The sequence below is a fragment of the Tamandua tetradactyla genome, chromosome 18 (genome assembly GCF_023851605.1).
Source record: "Tamandua tetradactyla isolate mTamTet1 chromosome 18, mTamTet1.pri, whole genome shotgun sequence".
NCBI lineage: Eukaryota > Metazoa > Chordata > Mammalia > Pilosa > Myrmecophagidae > Tamandua > Tamandua tetradactyla.
Window position 1 is genome coordinate 5,488,028 of NC_135344.1, and position 23,689 is coordinate 5,511,716.

Here is a 23,689-nt window from a genome sequence, read left to right on the forward strand (position 1 = left end):
GGGAGAACCCAGCCTTGTGGCTCGATTGGGGAGTGGGGGGGAGACGGCGGATTAGGGAGAAGGGTTCAACCAGGGCAGCTGTTGGAATTCGCATTCCTGATGCATGATTTATTTACTAGATAAACTAGTAAATTTCGCCAGGTAAGAGCAGTTTCGGTGACTCTCATTCTCAGAAATGAGGAAATCCCGGTTTTGCCTTTGATCCCACAGTTTTTTAGAGCCATGGCAGAATGTGGTTTCCAAGTAGCTCTATCTCTTTATCGGCATTTTATCAATCTGCCCATCTTGTGTTTGGGCACAATATCTGCTGAACCCGGGAGGAGATGCTCCCAACTGCCTGGGGGAATGAGGAACTGGCTTCTGGAAGTGTTACCAGGTGGACATGAGGCCCCTGTTCCCCAAAGCTTCAGGGGGCAGCTGGTGGCTCAGTGCTTCGGCCCTGCCCCTGGGGACCCTGTCGGCTGGTTCTGAGGCTAAAGACTCCCAGAGCCTCTTGTTGGTTCTTACCAGCGTCGATGAAAGATTCCCAGCCCCTGGCTCCTTGGGGGAATCAGCCAGGCCTTGGGGTCCTGCCCACGGGCTTTGTCCCCGCTGGGCACTGCTCAGGTGCGGCACGTTTTCCACCTGTGGCTTTGCCTCTTTGCTGCCTTCTGGGGATCGCAAAGCCTCCAGCTAAGGACTCAGGAGACTTTAAAGACGCCACATGGGTGTGGAGGCAGCTCTGAAGCTGGCGTCCGGAGACAGCGGTGTGTCCACGCAGTCCGGGCTGCGCTGCCAGCACCGGGCGCTTCCAGAGGCTGGAGAGAGAAAGCCCCGAGCCAGGCGTCGGCCCCGGCAGTGTCCACGCCGCAGCCAGGAGACATCCAGCCAGAGGAACGGGCTCCAGACCAGGGCCTGGGCCTGCCGTCCGGCCTCTCCCCCTCCCACAGCGGCCAGACCAGTCTCAGTTTGGGGATTCCTGACCTGAGCAGCTCCGCCTCCTACCACCAGGCCCTGCCACGGCAGCCGGTGCCGCTGCGAGCCCGTCCCCTCGGGGCACCGCCAGGGCCTCGGCCCGGCACCGCCCCGCCCCCCACGGGCTCGTCCCCAAGGGGGTGCCGCCTGGTTCCAGAACTTTCCACGCCCCAGCCCACGCCCTGGACCCCTCAGCGCAGCTGCCTGCCAGAGCCTGCACCCCGGGCCGCACCTCCTCGCCGGGCGCGTCTCCCTGCCCGTGAACCTTCCGACGGTCATTTTTGTCCCACCCACGACTGAGTCTCAGGCCGGGCGCCGGCGCGCTGGGGCCGCAGCTGAGAGAAGCGGGCGTCTGTGCCGCGAGGCCAGCCCTGCCCCTGCGTGCCGAGTCCTGCAGGGCATGGAGACGGCCAGGCCTCCAGCTGGCGCGCTGGGGAAAGGTCAGAGGAAACAGGCAGAATTAATTTTTAAAATATATTTTGTTTGACCTAGTGTACCCCCAAAATGATCATGTCAGCATATAATCAATGTAAAATGATCGATCAAATACGTTATAATTCTCTCTTTTTTTTTTTTCTTTAAACTAAGTCTTCGGTCCTGGGTGCATTCTAACCGACAGCGTGATTGTCCGAGCGCCTTGCAATGCCCGGTGACCGGGCCGGCCTTGGTGTCTGTCTCGGTCAGGCCTGCACCAAAGCGCATCTCCTTCTGGAGCCGGGTCAGGTCCCCGATGCAGCGTCCTGAGGGACCAGTGTGTTCCCTCAACGCAGCTCACAGTGCCCGAGAAGCGCTGAGGAAAGGAGAGACTTGAGCTTAGCAGGCTCGTTCGTCCAGAGAAGCTTGTGGGTTTCCGCCCACGGCATGGCCCAGGATGGCGTGAGCGGGGTGGGCGGTGGCCGGGAGGTGGAGGAGGCTTGGTGGCCTCAGCCAGCAGCAAGTGCTTCGGTTGCACAAAAAGAAGCAGAGTGAGGCCGGCAGGGGACAGAAGTGGAGCACAAAGAAGGAAGCAGGAAAGGACTGGACGTTTAGCTCTGCCTAAATTGAAAGGTCTGTTTTGTGCCATTGAGAGGGACCTTTACTGGAGCGCCGCAGCCCAGCAGCTTACTCTGCTCCCCCTGTCACCAGCTCCGAAGTCGTGAAAGCGATTTAAAGGCGCAGCCCAAGGATTTCTGCCAAGGCTCAACCTGCGTGCGCCACGGTGCCGACCCAGCAGCGTCGCCTGAACCTGCTCTGACAGAGCCCAGGCTGCGGCTAATTCGTGAGTGGTGAATTCCCTCAACATTTAGGTGGAAGTCAGTTGTTTGGGACTCAAAGAAATGTCACCAGTGTCAGTTTGCTCATTCTTATATTCATCCATCTGTATACTTATTGCACTTTTTGTTTTCACTGACTTCCTGCTCTGTGCAGGATCTGCACTAGCCTCTGGAAACAAACGTTCTGGCTTTTCCTCTCATTTCGTTCAACTCGGGCAAGCTGCTCAACGTCTCGGTGCTTCAGTTCCTCCGTCTGCAATGGGGGTGGTACATATCGTGAGAGCCTGGCAAGGTGCCGTGGCTTCTGCCCTCAGCGCAGGGTCTGCACACGGCAAGCACCACGTGCTGTGGCCTCTTCCCATTATCGCTTTAAAGGGAGGCCCAGTCGCTGCCCTCGAAGTGGCTCACCGTCCACCTGGAGAGACCAACAATTCTGCAGCCGCATGCACTGCAGCAGCAAGGGTGGAGGGCAGGTGGACAGCGAGAGGGCGAATGGCCTGGCCAGGCCTGAGCAGCTGCCCAGAGGGAGCCGGCAGGCCAGCACAGCACCACCGAGCTCGGGGAACTGTGCAAAGGGCTCCTCTCCTGCTGCCTGAGCATTGGGGCTACCGTGTGCGAATGTTTGAATCCTGTGAAAAGCAGATTTAGCTTTGGGCCTCCACTGTAGCATCCCTTTCTACAAATCTCTCCCATTCAACATTGCTCAAGGCTGCAGGTTCAGAGTTTCCACTACTTTGACCCCCACTGGGCCTGCTTTAGACCTTTAGAACTCTCCTTCTAATCAAAACACAGTTCTCCAAATGATGGCCAGGGGAAAAGCAATTCATTTTCTTGATCTGGGAATGCCTGGGAGCGCCTCAAAGCCCCATCGGCAGGTGGACGTTTTTGAGAATGCTGAGTGGTTGCTGCAGTCTTTAAGAAAAGTTGGTGGACCTGTGGACAGTGACACCTGCCCAGGCTGAGCCCCCTGCTCGGGACCTTGGCCACCAGCCACGAGCCCCTGGGGACCCCACTGCAGCGGCTCCTGAGACAGCACGGCTGCAGAAAAGGGCTTTCAGGCCATGCTTTGGTAGAGAAATATGTCTTTCTCTCATTTATTTTTGTTTTGTTTGTTGTTTTTGGAGCTGAGCAGCTAGCAGAGGGCCCAGGCAGAAAACAGGTGGTCACAACCCAGAGCGGGTGAGGGTGGGGACACCCAGGGCCCCAAGGAGGGCGGGGGGCCTGGGAGTTCCTATCTGACCAGCTTAAGGAAAAAGATTCCACACTGAAAAGAAAGCACCACCTGAGACCTTGCAAAACCTAACTCCATGTTGGCGAGCTCACAGTTGGGAGTGACTTATTAGTCTGCTTGGTGTTTCCAATAAAATGATTAGTTATTTAAACCGTGCATCGGGCACACGCTCGCTGGGAGAAGCAGGTCCCCGCGGCGTCCCCAGCGGGTCGTGTGCGTCCCCTGCATCAAGCCGTGCTCTTTCTTGATGAGACTCTCCACACGGTTTTAAAATGACATTCTGAGAAATGAGGCATTTAGTTTGCAAATGCACACAAGGTGTTGATGCAACCAGCTCTTTCCAGCAACGCGCAAATAGCCTTTCGCTCTGACGGGGGAAAGAACTTTTCCTTTAAAACTCCTGCCTTTGGAGCCCTGACACGGTGGCTTTGTGCAGCTCTGATCCATTTCCTACTGCCCACGCACTTATGGAATCATAAATTCTGCCCCATCATCATAAATTGTGCCCCAGATGTATTATTTTGTTATATTACTTAACTTTTCGGTCAGCTCTGTTTTTGTCATGATGTCCCCAGGAATGAGAAATAATTTTATTTTGAGCCATAATTCACTTTCCGCAGCTCTGTGCAGTCACCTCTCCCCTCCCGCCCCACAATTACGTTCCGTGAGAACTAAGATTTTGTCTGTTTTGCTCAGGGATGTTATCCTCGGGCCCAAACAGGCGTGGCGCACAGCACATGCTGGGTGTTGGGTGAGTGAGGGAGTGAATGGTGGGCACCCCACAGAGGCCCTGTGGGGCACACCCAGTTCCCCGCAATGGGGCTGCCTGGCCCGGGGCGGGGCCGGCGGCTGTGTTGACCCCTGGGAGACCCACGTGGGGGCGGGGGGCACAGCGCGGCTCAGCCTCGCCTTCTGGAAAGTGGCGGACATGGGGCTGAAACGCTGACCTGTCAGGACGCCACTCCCAGTGTGTGTTTTCCTGTCACCCTGTTAAAGCCGGCTGCTGTCTCCCGGCCATGTCACAGGGCTGCTGAGGGAAGATTCCCTCCCGCCACCCCCCGAGCCAAGCTGGGGTGACCGAGTGATGCCGCTGTGCAGCCCTGGCCACAAACCTAGGACTGCCGCCTACCCTGGCAAGCCGCATGAACAGGCTGCTGTGGTGGCTGTTTTGATAACTTAGGCAATTCTCCTTGTCGTACAATACACGCGTAAAACCTTGGGGGCTGAAACGTAGAAGGCATTTCCCCAGAGACACTTGGCAGCTTAGTCTGATAGTGAAATCCCTGGAAACACTTAGAGGATGAAGAGTGAATTCTTAGATTGCAAGAAGCAGATTGACTTTTCATTGTACGTGTGGGGCTTGGAGCTGTGGGGCCAGAAAACATGCTGTTGATCTGAGTCCACCCGCGCAGGCGCGGAGCCCTGGTAAGTAGGACCTGAGGATGAGGCTGTTTCCGTGAGGAGCAGCCCAGCTGACTCAGGACGGGCCTGCGTCCTATCACTGAAGGTCTGAGAGGGAAGGTCACAGGGAGAGGAGCCACGGGGCAGCCAGACGCTGCAAGTCAGCAGAACCCTGGAGAAAGCAGAAGCCCTAGGAGAGGCACCAAGTGTGTGGTCACGCGACAGAAAAGCCAGGGACCGAGGATGCGCAGCCTGCACGCCACAGTCTGCAGGAGAAGCGGTGCCGTGACGTCGCCTTGACTTTGGACTTCTCCTGGCTTTGAAACCACCAGCAAATTCCCGTTGTTCGGCCAGCCCATGGCATAGTCTCTGCTTTAGCAGCCAGGCACTGCAACGGTCTAGAGACGTGTACTAACCTAGTCTGATACGGAAACACATGGAAACTTCTAGACGATATATAATAAGTTCTTAGATTGCAGGATGCAGACAGGTGTTTCACTGTTACCTCCATCAGTGTGAGAATTCATTCATTCTCTCTTCCTCCTTCTCACTCTTTCTCTCTCTCTCTCTCTCTCTCTCTCTCTCTCTCACACACACATACACACTTAAGACACTCGTCTTGGCTTCCATTGCAGAACATCACACAGCCCTTCACTGGCAGCTGGGGGCTCCCGGGTGGTGTGAAATTCAGGGCAGTGACTCTCGGCCCAGGCTGGGCGGCAGCGCTACCTGCAGGATTTGCTGTGATGAGGGGAACCTTCACTGCCTGTGCTGCCCAAGATGGCGGCCGCTAGACACCTGTGGCCAGTGGGCATGTGACATGCCCAAGGCCAGAGGAGCAACTGCATTTTTAATTGCATTTAATTTTGATTAATTTAGGCTTGAATAGCCTCAAGTTGTGAGCAGCTACCCCTTGGTACAGCTTGGTTCTCTGCAGGATGCCTGGCGTCTGCCACCTGTTAAAATAAAATCTTGAGCAAAATCTGGTTTTGCTGAAGCCACTCTTGAATTAAGGAGATTACAATCTCCATGAGATAGAGAGGAATTTCATGAACAAAGAGGGCAACAGGCTTTTATGGACAGAACAAGGGAGGAGATTGTGAGGACATGTGTCTCACCAGGACACACCCCCTGACGTGATCGGGACAGGGCGCTGCTGAGCAAAGAGGAGGTTAGCTGGTGTGGAGCAGGAGGTTGCAGATGGCCGATGGGTTGATTTAAATTCTGTTTTCTGGGTAAGCTCGGCACTTACAGGGAATGGAAACCTGCTTAGATTTTGGTTGGGTTGGCATGGGGCTTAGCACGGGTACCTCCCGTTGGAGCTATGAGATTTTATTTCTCAGGCCCTAGTTTTCCCGTAGCCAGCCTGAGACGTATTATCTCCATTTCATAAATGAAAAAGTTGGGACCTTCCCAAAGTCATACAATTTCACGTAAAAATTAAAATTGCACTGAGTAAAATTCTCTGAAATGACAAACATGCTCGTTAATACCAGGCACTAAAAGGGCAGCACTGGTGTGCTCCAAACCACAACAAACAGAAAGGCACATTGCACACTTCTGCACACTCACCCAACTCGGAGGAGGCTGGCGGGCACCCGTTAGTGTAAGTCCTCCCATGAAAGCACGCCAGCCACAGGATTCCAAAACGCACCGGCGAATGACGCACACTCCTGCCGCCTGCTCCTGGCTTCACACTCAGAAGCCCGCCTGGGGACTGGCTGAGAGCTCTAAAAGACTCAGCAGTGCTCCTGGAAAGAAAGAGAGCTGGGAAATTATCTCGTTTCAAATACCACTAAATCCATGAATAATCAAAAGCCCTCCCATTACAGTTCCCCAAAACTCTAAGTTGATCTGCCTCTGACCTGAGAATGAGCCGAGGCATTAGAGCGACCCTCCCCGTTCCTACTCGGGTTTTGTGAATTTGTGACTCAGCCTAACCCTCAGGAGTCCCCCGTGAGGTGGAGTCACGTGTCTGGCTTGCTGGGTGAAATGTATTGTACCCAGTGCAAATCAGCTTTATTATCTGCTGTTGAAAATTTCTGATGAAGGCTGTATCATCAGAATTTCTTACTGACATTATAAAACATTGTACTAAATTTATACCTACTAGATCCAAATGCCGTGAGTCAATCATGCTTTCGTTTTTGCAGTGGACTCAGAGAAAGGCTGCTGTTCAATGTTTTATGTAGAAAGCACACCACCAGGTCTATTCTAATGTAAGTAGGCATTTGCTCTCATCTGATAAACTGCAAACCTGGGGTGGCCACAAGTCTCCAGAACCTAAGTATGATTACTAACACATAAAGTGTAACTAGCAAACAAAGCCAACCCCCCAACAACCCTTATTAAAAAGTCAGGATGATTCCTGAGTGGTGCCTGGAGGCAGCCCAGAGCCAGGGGGGGCCCTGCAGCCCACACAGGGGCCCTTCGAGTCAGACCCCCTCCACCCAGACCCCCCGCCGACTCCCACCCCCAGAGGTGGCCGCTCCTGAACCCTGCAGGGCCCCTCCCCAGGCACTCCTGTGTCCCTAAAGTTTGGGGAGAACCCACCACGTCGAGGCCCCGGATGTGGGGCGCACGCTTGGGTGAGAAAGGGCCCAGATTGGGAGGCTGGAGGTTTAGGGCTTAGAATGCCCAGGGAAGGCTCAGAGGCGGGTCAGACTCACTCTCTCTATATTCTTCCAACCACTTCAGAGGACCTGCCCCCTGCCCCAGCCGCCAACACTTTCCTGGCGTGGGGGCCCCGGAGCCCCACCCCTGCGACCCCTCTCCCCACCCTACCCCAGCTCCTCTCTCCCATTCTCCAGGGCCCATACTTCCTGGGCCTTTTGTTTCTCCTACTGGTTGTGTCTCCTGTGCTGGGATGCAAGCTGGGGAATAATGCTTTATAAACCTCTCGCTTTCATTGCCCCAGGCCCAGTGCCGCCAGCTGTAGCCAGCAGGTGTCCACTGTACCCAACCCGCCCAGGCATGGGGCCGTGTCACACGTGGGGACGTGGGCACCAGACCCCGGAGCCGTGCCCTCGCCCGCCTCACCCGGCCCCTCCACAAACGCATGCTGGGCACTGGCTCTGCACTGGGCGGGGCTCAGGCCATTGTCCCTCCGAGGGGGAGTGTGAGAGCACGGGCCGCTGGTCAGACGGGGTCTCATAAGGGGGGCGCTGGAATTTACCCCCTGGTGCTCTCTGTGCTGGTCACAGCGCAGCTGGGGCTCTGCTGAGGCCACGGTTGACCCTCTGTGGCCGGAGTGGCGCCCGCGCTCCCCCTGTCACCCGACCAGGCAGGGAAGGTCAGAGCCATGGCAGGTGCGGGACCACAGGTGTCTGTGGGCAGCGGGCAGTGGGCACCCACGCCTCCTGGAGCCCTCCTGCTCCTCCGCACGCCCTCAGGGCTGGCCTTGGCCCCTTCCTCACCGTCCCTGACTCTTCCCTTGGGGCACGTTTGCCCCAGCCTGATGACTTGGTCTTGTTGTAGAAGTCAGATCATCTTGTGTGCCTAGAACCTAAGCCCAGCAGGGTTCAGGAAGGAGCACAGCGGCCTGGGCCGTTATGTCCACACTTCAGGTCCGGGACAGGGGCCTGGAAGACTCTGGAAGGTTCTAGGAGGTGCTGTTGAACCCGCCAGCCTGGGGACACCGTCCCAAGCACAGTGTGGGCAACAGCCCTTTGCACCCCCACCCCCAGCTCATCCTTTTCTAGGCCAGGCTGGACTAATGGGTACCCAGGGAATACTGGGGACACTGAATGGAAATCGCTCTGTGGATTCTTCATGAGTGTGAAGTCTGCGGTCGGGCAGTTCTCTTAACCCTCTGGCAGGTTCTGTGCAACGTTTCCACTTCCTCATTTCCCATGGCCTGTGATCTGGGAACGATTTGCATCCAAAATCATGTGTCTCAGGTTTTTTCTTATTGCATGTATAAAAGAACTCTAGTGATGGATGGTTTATTTATTTTTATGCTTTTAAAATAAAATAAATTGAACCTAAAAACTTTGCCATTCTATACTATAGTTTTGGCAATTTTAGCCTCTTTTCTTATTTTTTGCATGGGCAGGCACCAGGAATTAAACTTGGGTCTCTGGCATGGGAGGTGAGAACTCTGCCTGCTGAGCCACTGCGGCCTGTGCTCTTAGTCTCTTTTTAAAGGATTTTATTGCAGTGCCCTTCAAGGTGAAATATAACATGGCATTTGGAAAATGTGCCGGAAGCATGTAACTCTTCCTCGTCGTACAATTCCTGGTACATAGATTCTTTTCACTTTGGAATCCAAAATATTTCGTTCCCCCATGCAGGAACATTATATATCACTCCTTCCTTGCCAAGTCTTCAATGTTTAAAAGAAAATCAAGCTTCATATTTATGCTGTTATTCTTAAGTATGTCATAATGTGAATTACACGCTAAAGACTAGGAGATTGAGTATGACATTTTAAAATCATAATTGCCTTAGAGTTAACATAAATGTATTACTTCATAAATTACATGGGGAAACTCATTTGGTTGGTATTTTTCCTGGACAACTTAGCTATCCCATGACCTGTTAGAATGAGTTGACTACAACATAAGTTTTTAAAAATATTTTTATAATTTGAGTCCTCTCATAACCATATTCTGACTTGATCTTATCAACTTTGAAACAAGAGAAGTTCTGTGACCAGAAAAACAAAATCTCTTCTGAAGGTGCATTTACAGAGAACATCATTGTGCTGGTTTGAAACTGTGATAGACCCCAGAAGAGCTGTGTTGTTTAATCCTCATTCAGTATTGCTGGATGGGAGCTTTTTGATTGTTTCCATGGAGATGTGATCTACCCAATTGAGGGTGGCAACTTTTGATTAGTTGGTTTCCATAGAGCTGTGTCTCCCCCCATTCAAGGTGGGATTGCCTAGTGGAGTCCTTTTAGAGGGAAACATTTTGGAAAAAGCTTCAGTGCCAACTGAGTCCACACAGCTCAGAGACCTTTGGAGATGGAGAAAGAAAATGCTCCTAGGAAAGCCGCTGAAGAGGCCTGGAGAGAAAGCTAGCAGCAGTCACCATATGCCTTTCCAGCTGAGAAAGGAACCCCGAATGTCATTGGCCTTCTTGAGCCAGGGTATCTTTCCCTGGATGCCTTAGGTTGGATATTTTTATAGCCTTAAAACTGTAAACTTGCAACTTAATAAATCCCCTTTTTCAAAGCCATTCCACTTCTGGTATATTGCATTCCAGCAGCTTTATCACACTGACACAACATGTTCAGCTTGTTGCTGAAGTGAGGAACGGGCCCTGATCGATTCAGTGACCAGCACCTATCAGGACTTGCGTGGATGGAATTCCTGAGAGTCAATTGGTTTCTTACCGAAGTTCAGGTGGCTTCTTCCTGAGTTGAGGGGGCAGAAGCCACATGACCTGGTGTCTGGGCTTTGAGCACAGGGCGAGCAGTTGTGCCCACCTGGTGGTGGGCAGAGCTCACCTGTGCAGGCAGCTCCCCAGAGGCGGCTGGTGACCACAGTTCACTGCTGGGGTTGATTCCTCTGGGGCAAGCTTATGAGTCAGGGTTCTCCAGAGAAACGAAACCAACGGAGAACAGAACGCAGGTCTTAGGAATGGAGCCATGCAGCCGTGGCCTGGTGGGTCTGAATACGAGTGTCTAGGGGGTGGTGACAGGATGGAAATTCCTGAGTCTTGACCTGAAATCCATAGAAGGATGGGCAGGTCACCTGGGGGCGGGATTGCTGCTTCTCCTGGAAAGCACAGCGCTGAGGAGGCCCACCCTGCTGGGAAGGGGAGTCTCTTAGAGCCCCCTGACCGTAGGTGCTGACCTGTCTGCAGAGCCCTCCACAGGCCACCCAGCAGTGTCAGCCCCCATGCCCTGGCCCCAGCAGCAGGACACTGGCACAGCTCTTGCCCCTCGCTCTTTTCCTTTACTCCTTCATCTTGTTGCAGTGACCCTCACATTAAAACCTACTTTTTACCTAAGAGTTTATCTTTGTTGTTTCCAAAGACCTGACTATGGAAAGAAGTCAGATTAATAATAGTAAAATAAATGGCTGTTGATATGAACCGACATTAGTGAATAAACTTGGAATATGTCATTGGTAACAGAGACCATCAGGAGATAGAAATAGGGTAAGATAATGGCTAATTGGAGCTGAAGGGATACAGACTGTGCAACAGGACTGGATACAAAAACTCAGAAATGGACAGCATAATGCTACCTAATTATAATGTAATTATGTTAAAACATTGAATGAAGCTGTATGTGAGGTATAGTTTTTTTTTCTCTCTATTATCGTTTTATTTCTTTTTCTGTTGTCTTTTTCTTTTTTCTAAATCGATGCAAATGTACTAAGAAATGATGAATATGCAACTATGTGATGATATTAAGAATTACTGATTGTATATGTAGAATGGAATGGTTTTTAAATGTTTTGTTAGTTAATTTTTTTAATTAATAAAAAAACAAAAAACAAAAAAAAATAAAAAAATAAATGACTGTGACATTTGGCATTGAGTGCGTGTCAGCAGGAGCCTCAGATCACCCGGCCAGGGCAAGAGCTGGCTGTGCGTTCAGCAAATGGTTTACACGCTTGTGGGGTAACGTGTTTGCCTCTTTAAAGCAGAGATAGATTTGACCTTCTAGCCATGTCTGTATTACACGGAGCAATTAAATAATGTGCAAACAGGGGGATATATTCAAGGAAATGAAGTGGGATGGTTATTTATTATATAAACTAAAGGAAATGTATTCACCTTCACATTAAGATCAGAGATTTCCATTGCTTTATTTTGTTTCCAGCAATGTAGACTATTCTTTTGAACCAAATGAGTGTTCTTGCATGAATTGCTATAACTACATTTTAAACGAACTTGAAATTCACTTTCAGTAAAAGAGCTATATTGCACAGAATGAATTTCTCCCTCCCTCCCTTTCCCCTCTCCCCTCTCCATCTACTCACTCTTCTTTCTCCATCCTCTTTCCTGTTTTGCTCCCTCCGCTTCTCTCATCCTTCCTTAGGTGAGGCTCCTTCTCATTCAGCATAACCAGCAGATACATCAGTCGCTTCCAGGAATAAATGGCAGGATATTTGCATTCTTAAAATAGAAATCAGTATGTCAGGCTACAAAACAGGCCTTGATAAACAGTTGTGCTATGGCACACGTGAATATTTACTTTGGTATGACTTCTAAATGTCAGTGATTAAATAAAATCCTGACTCCAGGTCTCTGTATTAATTATTAATTGCAACAACTCTGCAATCTTAATGACACTATAGGGTAATCTTGCAAGGAGTGTGGCTTTAAAACAAAGTGGTTAAAGGGCCATTTCCCCATCTAAGATAACATTTTCCTTAGGAAACCTCACATGCTGTCTCAAACAGGAAGTCCCAACTCCCTTTGGTAAAGCTGTAATATCTCCTTTTTAGCTACCTGAGGACTGAACATTTAAATAGTTTTTTTTTCCTTTTTTTTTTTTAACAGCTTCATTGATTTGTGATCACACCATACAATTTATCCCCTTTGTTGCTTCATCCATCGGTCGATGGACCCTCGGGCTCCTCCCACTTTGGCTGTGTGTGCAGTTCACATGTGCGTTCACGTGAACTTAGGCCTTCATTTGTCACAGTGTGTGATTTCACAGCCCTGTGTTGTCTTATGCGTGTGTTCTCAGCACACTCTACTCTTATACCGTCAAGGCAGATGGGTCCGGACAAGGAGTCCTGGATTTGAAGCCTACCCTCTGTGAGAGGCACAGTCATGCTTCTCTTCTGGGCGCCCTCTGTGTTGAATCGGGATGTTCTTTATCCACTTTGAATCGGGGTGTCCTTTATCCACAGACACAGTCAAGTGCATCACTGTGGTAAGACGTGGAAGCCACCTGTTTAGAAGTAATTAGAATAGTCAAGGTCTTCTCAACTTTTAATTCATCGCATTTCCAGAGCCAGTGCCTGTCACTTGGACCCCAGGCAGTGAGCAAGACCCTGGCAGAGTCTGGAGGACCCACCTAAGAGGCCGTCATCGGACCATCACTCACGAGCCGCAGCATTTACCCATCTTTAGGTTATACTTCAAGGGTTTGTAGTAGTGAATACAGCAGGATTCAAGTTTATGACGTCACCCTCGAAAGAACCCTAACCCTTAACACTACCCATCCCCCACCTCCTTAGCAATCACTACCCATCCCCCACCCCATCCACAGTCCCTGGTAACCACTGATCTACTTTCTGTCCCTCTAGCCTTGTCTGCTAGGGACACCCCCTATCAACGGAAGCATACAAGCTGTAGTCTCTGGGGTCTGGCTTCTTTCATGTGGAATAGCGTCGCCCTGGCTCATCCGAGCGCAGTGGGAACCAGTGCTTGGCTCCTTTCCGTGGCCACGTAACGCCTGTTGGGTTGCTCTGCGCCGTCCGTCCGTCTGTTGGACATTTGACTTGCTTCCCCACTTCAGCTGTTGTGAACAGTGTTGCTGTGAGCACTCAGGTCCAAGCTTTTATGTGAACATATTATACTTTCAGTTCTCTCTGAAAATACCTAAGAATGGAATTGCTAGGTCATGGGGTAATCCCGTGTTAACCTTTTGAGGAGCCACCAGGCTTTTCCACAGTGCATTGCTGCTTTGAAGGTTCCAGTTTCCCCACATCCTCACCTACACATATTTTCCATTTCTTGATGTCAGCCATGCTCGTGGGCGCGAAGGGGTGTCGCCTCGTGGTCTTGATTTGCATTTCCCTGGTGGTTGAGGGTACGGGGGTCTTCCACGGGCTACTGGCCTTTGTGTGTATGTTCCTTGGAGAAATACCGAGTCAGACACTTTGCCCACTTTTTAATTGGGTTACTTGTCTTTTGTTGAGTTGTAGGAATTCTGTATATATTCTGGATACTAGGTCCTTATCAGGTGTATGATTTGAAATATTTTCTCCCATTCCACCAGCTGTCCTTTCATGTACTTGATGACTTCACTTGGAGCACAAAAGTTTAAATTGTGATGAAGTCCAGTTTACCCGGGTTTTCTTTCATTCCTTATGCTTTGGGCATCACACCCAAGAAACCCTGGTCTGGCTGGTACTTGTTTTAGTAACTACAGTGTATTGAGTTCTTACTGGTACTTGTTTCAGTAACGACAATATATTGAATTCTTACTTCAGTCGCTCTCCAGCCTTTGTCTTGGGATTCCTACTCTGAAATTGTTCTTTTAAAAGTAGAGTTTTGATGACTTTTAAAGTGTCTTTTTAAAAACCGATAACTATCAAGTAGACCAGGAAACGAATTTGTGGTTTTCAGTTTTTCTCTCTAAGATGGAGAAAAGTGTTTCTCGGTCCCCAGGTGACGTTCAGTGATATCTGGAGATAGTTTCAATTGTCATGCCTTGGGGATGGGTGGAAAACATGATTATGTTGAGTGGGCAGAGGCCAGGGAAACCCCCAGCAGAGAATGTCAACAGGGCTGAGGCAAGACGCCAGGGCAGACAGTTCGAGAGCTGCCCTTTCGAGTTAATACCCCAGCCAGGTCTGACACGGCTGGAGAGGGAGGAGAGTAGCTCACTGGTCCACAACTGGCTTTCACTTTCCCCCAGAGTCTGCACTGGGATCCTGGAAGCTTTCAGTATTTTGCCTGTAGCTTCAGTTGCTCATCCAAGCCTAGTCCAGAGTAAATGCAAGGCTGATCTCTTTTTTAAAGAAACAAGCCTAGAATGCTCCTCATCTTATTACTCAAGAAGGGCAAAGCTATAGAAACTATTTTTATTTATAACACGCACGTGCACACATGCACCTGACTTTTTCCCTCTGCTGATTCTTCAATAATGCTTGGTTTCAAGCATAGTTTATCAGCAGATTGAAATAACAGAAAGGAGAGTAGGATTTCTCCATCCATATAGCGCACCTGTAGGTTGGACCGACTGCACCAATCTCTCAGGAGTCCTCCCCATCCCGGCTGGGGTCCTGCAGGGCACCTGAAAAATTTCCTCCCCCGTTTTGGTGGCAACGTGAAACTTTTGTGATTTCACTGAAGAGCAGTGCTACAGGAGTTTAAATTAAACATATACCCAGCTGGCCCATACGGGGCCTGAATTCATTCTGAGTGTCGGAAGAATATTTGCTTCTTTAAAAATAGAGAGAGAGCGAGCGAGAGAGCAGATTTACCCTAAGAGCAACGCCGCCGCTCCCCTTACACCCAGCCATGCTTTCCCAGAAGAGGTAGCTCCATGAGCACCTGCCCCCACGCCCTGACCCCACGCCCTCGCGTGACAACCTTGCCATAGCCTACCTCGCTTGGTTCCCTCGAGCTCATAAAGCAACAGTGTGTGACCTTTTAGCTCGAAATAAAGAACGTGGCGTCGGGATCGAGGCTAGACGGGCAGGAGTTGAGCGGGCAGAGCTGGGCGCGGCGCGGTGGCAGGTGGGCTTTACGCAGCCACCTGGGGTCTAACCAGGTGTCTCGGGGTGCTTGTGAGCAGGGCCCTTGGTTCGGGGCCAGCTTGCTCAGGGCGCTGGCATGGGGGGCCTCCTGGGAGGAGGGAGGAGGCGTCTTCCTCTGCGGAGAACGGGGTTCTCGGCGGGCGGCTGGCCCGAGACTCGGGGTCCCTAAGCCAAGGTCTCCCTCCTGGGGCCTGCGAGTGCCTGCGCGGACACCCACCGGGGCCCCTCCATCGCCTCAGAGGAACTGGGGTTGGGGGACCAAGGCCAGGGGGTGACATCTGGGCTCCGTGATGAATGAGAAACCGTCCTTTCGCGCAGGCTCGGGAGTTTCACTCCCTCTGTGGCCCCCCAGGAAGCGGTGGCAGGATAACCGCCCCACGCAGCCGCGGCGCCCCACGCAGCCTGGTTACAAACGTCCACAATGCTGGCATTTCTAGGTTATGAACTGGACTTTAAAAAAATACATATAAAAATGCTTATTATAAAAATTATTTTTATAATATATAAAAATATTATAAAAATTATTTCATAGTGTATAAATATATATGAAAATATTTATTATAGAAAAATAGTTCAAAGAGCACATATCAAGAAAATATAAAGTTTCCCTCTGCCTCATATCTTTGATTTTCTGGGATTAGAGGGTTGCAGTTTCCCAAAATCTGCCAGATTCTGCAGTCTGGAAAGCATGGGGAGCTATTCGGTATTGACTAAAGTTTCATTAGTGATTCTAGAAATCTCTGGTCTGGACTAATCAGAAAAATAAAAACCCACATCTGAGCAGTGGCAGCGGGTTGGGCCCTGCTACATTTCCTGCAGTCCTCGCAGCAGCTCTCTGCCAGGGGCTCATCCCGTGAGGAAACTGAGGCACAGGGAGGCCTCACTTTGAATAAATGGACACACTGGGAGTGGAACAGGTTCTCTCGGACTGTAATGCCCACCCTTTCTGCTGCAGCTCAAGGGTTCTCTGACCAGGGTTGGTTTGATGATTCTGAAAAGAAATTGGGGCTTATCCAAATAACAATTGCAAAGCTAATATGCAGTTGATCTCTGTTTTCAATCATATTTCTGCAAAGAAGTAGCTTTACTTGATTGAGTAGTCTTTTCACCCTTCGAGTGACCCTTGGAGCTATGAGTGTGCTGTTCATGTCATAGGTGAGGAAATAGAGCTACAGGAGCTTAAATTATTTCCCAAAAGCACCCGGCTAGCAGGTGGGGGGACTGGGGTTCCCACCTAGGCGCCCGCGTCAGAGCCTGCACTCTGAGCTTCGCGCAAATAACCACTTTGCTACAACCTGTGTCCCTGGTCCTGATGCCCCGAAGTATTTCCAGCAATGCCTGTGTGGATCAAATCTGTCATTTTATTGAAGGTGGGGAAGGTAATGGAAAAAGCAGACCTCTCCCTTTTAGTAGGACCCCCTCCCAAATAGTCTAAGGCTCAGCCTCCCTGAAAACACCAGGTGAATGGGGATCCCGAGGCAGGGGGCCGGGACGGGGGCAGCTGGGGCCTTACGCAGGGGGCACCGAACCCCTGGCAGCGTACACTCTGCTTGGCAGCGAGGCCAAAAGTGGGTGCTGAGGTGCCACCTGAGAAGCAATAGGGAAGTTCCGCTGGCTGCTGTCCTTTGTAAGGTAGCGTCAGGCGTGTGTGAGATTCAGAGGGAGCACGTTGCCAGGAGGAGGCGGGGCTGGCAGCTGCAACGCAACTTGCTAACCATCCTGGGAATTATAAGGACAGTGAATCACCGTGTAATTGTTGCTCTGTAGTGTCTCAGAAAACATGAACTTGCTGTGCTTCCTACATCATGCACACGCCCGCAGCGAGGCTGGCGTGGCTGCACCACACCTGGTTGTGTAAGTGAGCACGTGCCGGTGGCTCTTCCTCTGGTTCTATTTCTGAAGCACCGCGTTGGTTTCAGGCTTCCAAGGAGGTTGCTACCTTCCTCAGCCCTGCGCCCTCAGGTGCTGGCGCAGCATTTGGTGCCATGAAGGGTGGGAACAAATGGGGAAGTGGAAATGGAACTGTGGGGCTGGCAGCACATCTGTCTTCTGCCTGCGTCCAAACCAGTGGCCCCCAACTCCAGTTTCACGACATTGCAGGAAATGTGCGCTCTTTTTTTAAGGTAATGCAAACTTCTCAAAGAAAAATCAGTTGTTGCTTTTTCTTTCAAGAAAGAAGCAGGCTGTGGGGTATCATAAAAAGTGCTGCCTCTCTTTAACGTGTTCCAACCTCTTCCCTATGGTGATATGTATCGTCTAGTTTGAATTAGAACTTTGGGAATCAACTTTACAACTGTTTAAAAACCTAACCACATTGTCTCCCTCTCCCATGGCTTTTTTTGTTACTTTCTGGAATTTTCTATTGCGATCACAAATGTACTCTCCTGAATTGCCACGTCAGCCCTTTAAAAGGCAAGGCAGGCTGTAGGCATGTGCCCGCCGCGTTTTCTTCCCGCGCCCGTGGCGCCCCCAGAGAGCAGCGTGTGGGGAGACCGTGGCCGCCCGCCCGGCTCGCTTCCCCCCAGCTCTGGCCTTGCCACCATGTCCTGCCGGAGACTTCTGGAGGCGAAGAGGGGGTGAGGGGCCAGGGCACTCGGCGTGAAGTCCGCCCAGGCCCCTGCTGGCTGCTTCGCACCCATTAGTGGCCGCAGCAGCCCCCACAAGGAGCATCGTCATAACCCCTGACCCCTACGATGAGAACACTGGGGGTCTGAGGTCACCCCACTAAAACGGGAGCGCTGAGATTCGGATCCAGGCCTGCGGGCCGTGACAGAGGAAGGTGTCCTTGATTCTTGGGGTCCCCTGGACTGCTGGCCCTTGTGGCATGTGGTGCCGCGTACCCCGTGAATGGCAGGAAGCGTGGCACCCCTGCCCGCTGGGGCTGGCTCCACCCCAGTCTGGGAGCCTGTGGCTCGGCCTGAGGAGGCGTCTTGGTCTCCCTGAGGGCCGCAGCAGGGCCCTGCCCCACCGGGTGGGCGCCCCGCTGTTTCCTGCCTCCTGGTGGGAGCCGTGGGGGGACCGTGGCCTGGAAAGGGTGTCCAAAGTGCCTGGCCCTCGGTTGGAAGCAGCATTCAAATCTTGTCATTTCTTTAAGAAGCGCGAGAAGTGTCCGGTCTTCTTTAGAAGGAACTTTGTGTGTCCTTCAAGCTCGAGGACCGGCGTGTTCCTGGCCGTGGCTCTGGCCAGGTCAGGTGGACTGCAAGGTGCGTCCGGGAGGTAAGGACCACGGGGGACCCGGCCACAGTCGTGGGGGGCGGGCAGGACACTCACTTCACTTCACCTTCTGTGTGGACAGAGAGCAGAGGCTCGGGGCGCTGCGCCCGCGAAGCGGGGGACATGTTGGCTAGAAGAGACATTCTCACTACCCGTGAGCGAAAACTGAGTTGAAAAAGTGTGCAAGGAGAATTCTCTCCTGCCATGCAGGAGACCCAGGTTCGACTCCCAGTCCATGCCCTTCCCCCAAAACAAACAAGCAAAACAAACAAATAGAAATTCAGCAAATGGTACTGCAATAATGGGATATTCACATGAAAAATAATGAAATGTGACCCCACCGTACGGCATACCAAAAAAAAGTGTGCAGAGAGAACATGGGATTAATTGCCTAATTTATAGCGAATATTCTGCCAATGTTGTTGAACTGCGAATCTTGTCTATATTTAGAGATGTTCCAAAGCCTGCACTTGCGATGACGGAAGCTCCAGGAGGACGCCGTCTGGTGCGGCTGTGCCTCCCTGAGGGCTGAGGCTGAGGTCGGGGCGCTGGCACAGCTGGGCTCGCACTACGGCGGGTGGGGGGCGGCGGGTGGGGGGCGGCGGTGCACGCCCCACACTGGCGCCCGGTCGCGTGGGAAGGGTGGGCGCCTGCGGTCAAGGCCCAGCCTGGGGGGCAGGTCACATTTGGACAATGGCACGGGGCCCCCCTTTTGTGAAACGACCCTGGGGTCCCCAGGCGTTCAGGATGGACCCTCTTTTGTATATCTGTGCACTAAACACAGGCAGCTCTTTTTATCATAAGATTACATTGCTTTTGACACGTATCTCAATTTTTCTTATTTTTTTTAGACATTTTGCTTACTGGAAATGTTATTCATGAAGATATTTTTCTTATTTTTTTTTAAGATATTTTTTATAATTGTGGAATAGCAACAATGTCAAGCCCCCAAATAAAGCTTTTTATTTGGGCAGAAATGATTTAATTTCCCAGGCCAGTGTTTTCTTTCCCCTCACCATCCTGGCCCACGGTGTGAGCGAGGGATGTTTGACAATCAGAGACTTGTGTGGGGACAGGGGAGAAGAAGGAAGGAGATGGAGCAGGGGGCCACGGGGGGCCTGTCGGGGCCGGACCCCAGGGGACGTTGTGGCTGTACACTGGGCTGGTGTGTGACAACACAACAGCTCACCACAGGCCAACACCCCAGCCCGCTCGGCAGGTGCAGGGAGGGAACTCGTAGCCACCATATTAACCTCCATTCAAGGTTATTTGCTTTATAAACCAAATTTTTTTCTGCGATCCTGAGTGATAGTTTGTAACCTGGTCGCTCTCAGGAACTTCGGGTATTTGCGTGACGCCCGAGACGCAGAGTTAGGGCTCAGAAACTGTGGAAGTCTGCTTACCCCTTGCACAAACTGTTTACAGAGTTGGGAAAGGGGTCAGACGTCGACTAGAGATGTGAATGAGGTCGTCTGGATGGGACTAAGGTAAATCAGAGCACAACGTAAAGGGTGACACCATCCTTTTTTTTAGGCTCTGGGAATTGAACCCGTGTCTTTGGCGTGGCAAGAACTTTGCCACTGAGTCACCGTTGCCCACCTGACATCATCCATATTTTAAAACTTCAACTTCTGTGTGAGACCAAAGGGAGAGATGTTTATCTGATGCAAAATTTATATTTTGGGTAGTGCATTTCCTAATTTAACTTGTATGGTCAGTTTAGTTGAACACCATTAGTACATGGAATCTTGAATAGGGTGTGAGATCTTATTGGTTTGTCCAGGTTAGTGTGATGCTCCAATAAATCCCAGAGTAATTTTGGCAGAGAACAAAAAAGTATTTGGAAAGTCTCCTTGGGGGACTGGAGAGAAAGGAGGAAATATTCAGCTTCCCCATTTGGAGAATTCCTGAAATTTTCACAAGCTGTGGAGACAACCAATTCAATAAGCTGAGCCCTCGATCTTATTCCTGCAAATAGACTAAGCCTACTTAAAATTAGGCCTGAGAGTCACCCCCAAAGAACCTCTTTTGTTGCTCAGATGTGGCCTCTCTCACTAAGCCAACTCAGCGGGTGAATTCATTGCCCTCCCTCCTATGTGGGACATGACTCCCAGGGGTGTAAATCTCCCTGGCAACATGGGACAGAAATCCCAGGATAAGCTGGGACCCAGAATCAAGGGATTGAGAAAACCTTCTTGACTAAAAGGGGGAAGAGAGAAATGAGACAAAGTTTCAGTGACTGAGAGATTTCAAACAGATTCGAGAGGTTTTCCTGAAGGTTATTCTTATGCATTATATAGAAATCCCTTTTTAGTTTATGGTGTAATGGAGTGGCTGGAGGGAAGTACCTGAAACTGCTGAACTGTGTTCCAGTAGCCTTGATTCTTACAATATAGAATTTACAATGTGACTGTGTGATTGTGAGAACCCTGTGTCTGATCGCTCCTTTTTTCTAGGAAACGGGCAGATGAGTTAAAAATATGGATAAAAAAGTAAACAAATAATGGGGGGACAGGTTAAAATGAATTGGGTAGTTGGAAACACTAGTGGTCAATGAGAGGGAAGGGTAAGGGGTATGGCGTATATAAGTCTTTTTCTTTTTCCTTTTTATTTCTTTTTCTGAAGTGATGGAAATGTTCTAAAAAATGATCATGGTGATGAATGCACAATTATGTGATGAAATTATGAGCCGTTGATTATACACCATGTATGGAATGTTTGTGTGTTAAGATTCATCAATAAAAATATTTCAAAAACAGAATTTTTACACTTAGCCTGAAATGCCACTGTGAGGTTCAACATTATTTCACCTACTGCTAGGAAAGAAAGCTCTGCATTTCTAATCACTAGATGTTGTTGAATAAGGGGTATTTTGATTTTAATACTATTAGGGCATGAGAAAAAATGATCTACAACTGATGAAAAATGGTAGTAAATTGTGTGTGACTAGTTCATTTTAAGTAATATTTCATATTTTGCAGCTAGTGAAGGAGATGCTATTGATAGTGATATGGGCAGTAGATGAGAAGGAGCATATATCATGAATTTCTTGCTGTGGAAACAACCTATCTAGAAATTCTTTCTGTTCTAAGTTTTACATGATTGTAAATTAAATAGGTAGGTGTGAAAAAAAAAGCAATATTTGGCTCCCTCTGCTGAAAAAGAAACGAACCACTTTTAAGCAGTTTTTAAATAGCACAAAATTGAACCATTTTCTTTTCAGCACTCGTGATGTTCCAGGCCTGTGCTAGGTCTTGGGAATTGAAAGATTTATAAGGCAAGTCCCTAGTCTCAAGACGTGGACAGTGTAGGAGGGAGTGAGGGGCAAAGCAAGTGCAGTGTTACCTGGCAAGTTCTGCAGTACAGATGGGGAGAGGACGCCCGGAGCTGGGGGGCTGGGGTGCGGGGGGGCCGCGGAGGTGGCAGGGAGCTGGGGGAGATTGGGCCAGAGAAGTCCTAGGGGCTGGAGCCTCTGCCTGGACCTGGAGGAGCTGGAGGGGCCTGGAGGAGGTGTCCCGGGCAGAGAAAAGAACGCATTTGTGTTGCCGTGTTCCTCGGAAGAGAGCTGTGGTTTCCCTATTCCTGTCCCCAGGGGGCTTCCTGCCTTGCCACGTCCCCTACTCCAGAAACCATGTTCTCACCCTGGGCTTCGTTAGAGAGAAAGCGGCCCCACAGTCTTGTCTTGGTTGCGTTTCTCCAGTGACGGGTGCATTACAACGCCATCGCCCTGTCTTATTCTCTGCTGAGAACCAGCTGGGGAGCTCCAGGCCTCGGGGAGTGCGCGCATTCCTTACGGGTGAGGAGGAAGGCGGCTCTTCCTACCCGGGGTTATGAGTCAGTCTTGGTTATTCCGCGCAGGTGCCGGCCCTGAGCAGGGAGGCAGTGCTGTGCCCAGTGACGTTTCATCTGTCCCAGCCCGGGCATCTGGACGGCGCCCTGTTGGAGGAGGTGGGAGGGGGCCCCAGTGAACCCCGAGTCCGGGCTCCTGGGAACTGCGCCCTCCTACCAGGGTCACCGACCAGGAGCGGTAGCCATAGCCCTGGCCACTGACTCTGTGTCTGGCGGTGACTGTCGCTCAGCATGGGGTCATGACACGTCAGTCAAGACAGTTTTGTTGCAAGGGGCAAATCCGGCTCATGCTGCGGAAAGTGGGGGACAGAGATGGAGAGTTTTCTGGCTCAGTTAATGTTTTTGGCTGCAGCAACTGCCTAACTTGGGGTGTCCAAACGAGTTCCTGGGTCTCTGTCTCCCTGGCCCCAGCGCCCACACTCTCTGTAGTGTCCACTCTGTGCCCATGATTGGGGTGGAGCAAATTGCTGTCAGCACCCCCGGTTCCCCCAAACTGCCTGAACCCCCCCCACACACACACACACATGCGCAGTGTGAGGGGAGCAGCCCCTCCCAAAGCTGTGCAAGCCAGAGTCAGGGTAGCTCCCCCTCAAGATGCCTGAGTATGAGGCCAGAAGGAAAGGAAGCGTCCTCACAGGCACCCCGGGCTGGGGGAGGCAGCGGGGCTGGGGGCTGTACCAAAGGAGAGGAGTCCACCCAGTCTCCCGAGTGTTTCCACTTCATTCAACAAACGTGGGACAGCAGTTCCTCTGTGCTGGATGCGTCCCACGCTGTGTGAGCATCAGCTTTATCCACCGTCATTGCCATCCTACCACGCAGACTGGGGCATTTCCTCCCTGCTAGGCTGAGGAGACAAAAGACAGGGTGCCAGGCTGCAGGGGTGTAGGGGTACAGGGGTGCAGGGGGATGTGGGGGGTGCAGGGCTGTGGGGCTTTGGGATGCCAGGCCAAGGGGGTGCAGGACTGGGGAGGTATGGGGCTGTGGGGGGTGCAGGGCTGGGGGGGTATGGGGCTGTGGGGGTGCAGGGCTGGGGAGGTATGGGGCTGTGGGGGTGCAGCACTACAGGTGTGCCAAGCTGCAGGGGTGCAGGACTGTGAGGGTATGGGGCTGCGTGGCTGTGGGCATGCAGGACTGAGGGGATGTGTGGGTGAGTGCAGGACTATGGGGGTGCCGAGCTGCAGAAGTGCATGGTTGTGGGGGTGCAGGGCTGCGGGGGTGCAGGGCTACGGAGGTGTATGTGGAGGGTGCAGGGCTGTGAGTCGCAGGCTGCAGGGGTGCAAGGCTGAGGGGGTGGCGGGCTACAGGGATGCAGGGCTTGGGGGTTGCAGGGCTGCACGGCCCTCAGCCACGGGGCTAATCCATAGCAGCCGAGTTGGCGTGCAGCCTGCTCCC

The 23,689-nt window shown here is 51.4% G+C and overlaps 2 protein-coding genes across 8 annotated transcripts in view; one reads left to right on the plus strand and one right to left on the minus strand.

Moving 5' to 3' along the window:
* LOC143661932 (uncharacterized) overlaps positions 1–12,948 on the minus strand; it is a 30,140-nt gene extending 17,192 nt beyond the window's left edge. For 2 of the 4 annotated variants that reach the window (XR_013165008.1, XR_013165006.1), the window contains exons 1-4: positions 12,823–12,948; positions 12,556–12,696; positions 11,777–11,912; positions 6,412–6,590 (exon numbers count right to left, since the gene is read on the minus strand). Coding sequence is in view for 1 of the 4 variants with exons in the window: in XM_077135196.1 (XP_076991311.1) it covers positions 2,432–2,460; positions 6,412–6,590; positions 11,777–11,912; positions 12,556–12,577 (366 nt within the window). In the remaining 3 variants the exon portion in view is untranslated. Of the gene's footprint in view, positions 1–2,295; positions 2,461–6,411; positions 6,591–11,776; positions 11,913–12,555; positions 12,697–12,822 lie in introns of those variants that run through there. The other 2 variants (XM_077135196.1, XR_013165007.1) reach the window with 2 other exon arrangements.
* MBP (myelin basic protein) overlaps positions 1–23,689 on the plus strand; it is a 104,295-nt gene that overhangs the window by 19,332 nt on the left and 61,274 nt on the right. The window lies entirely within an intron of this gene.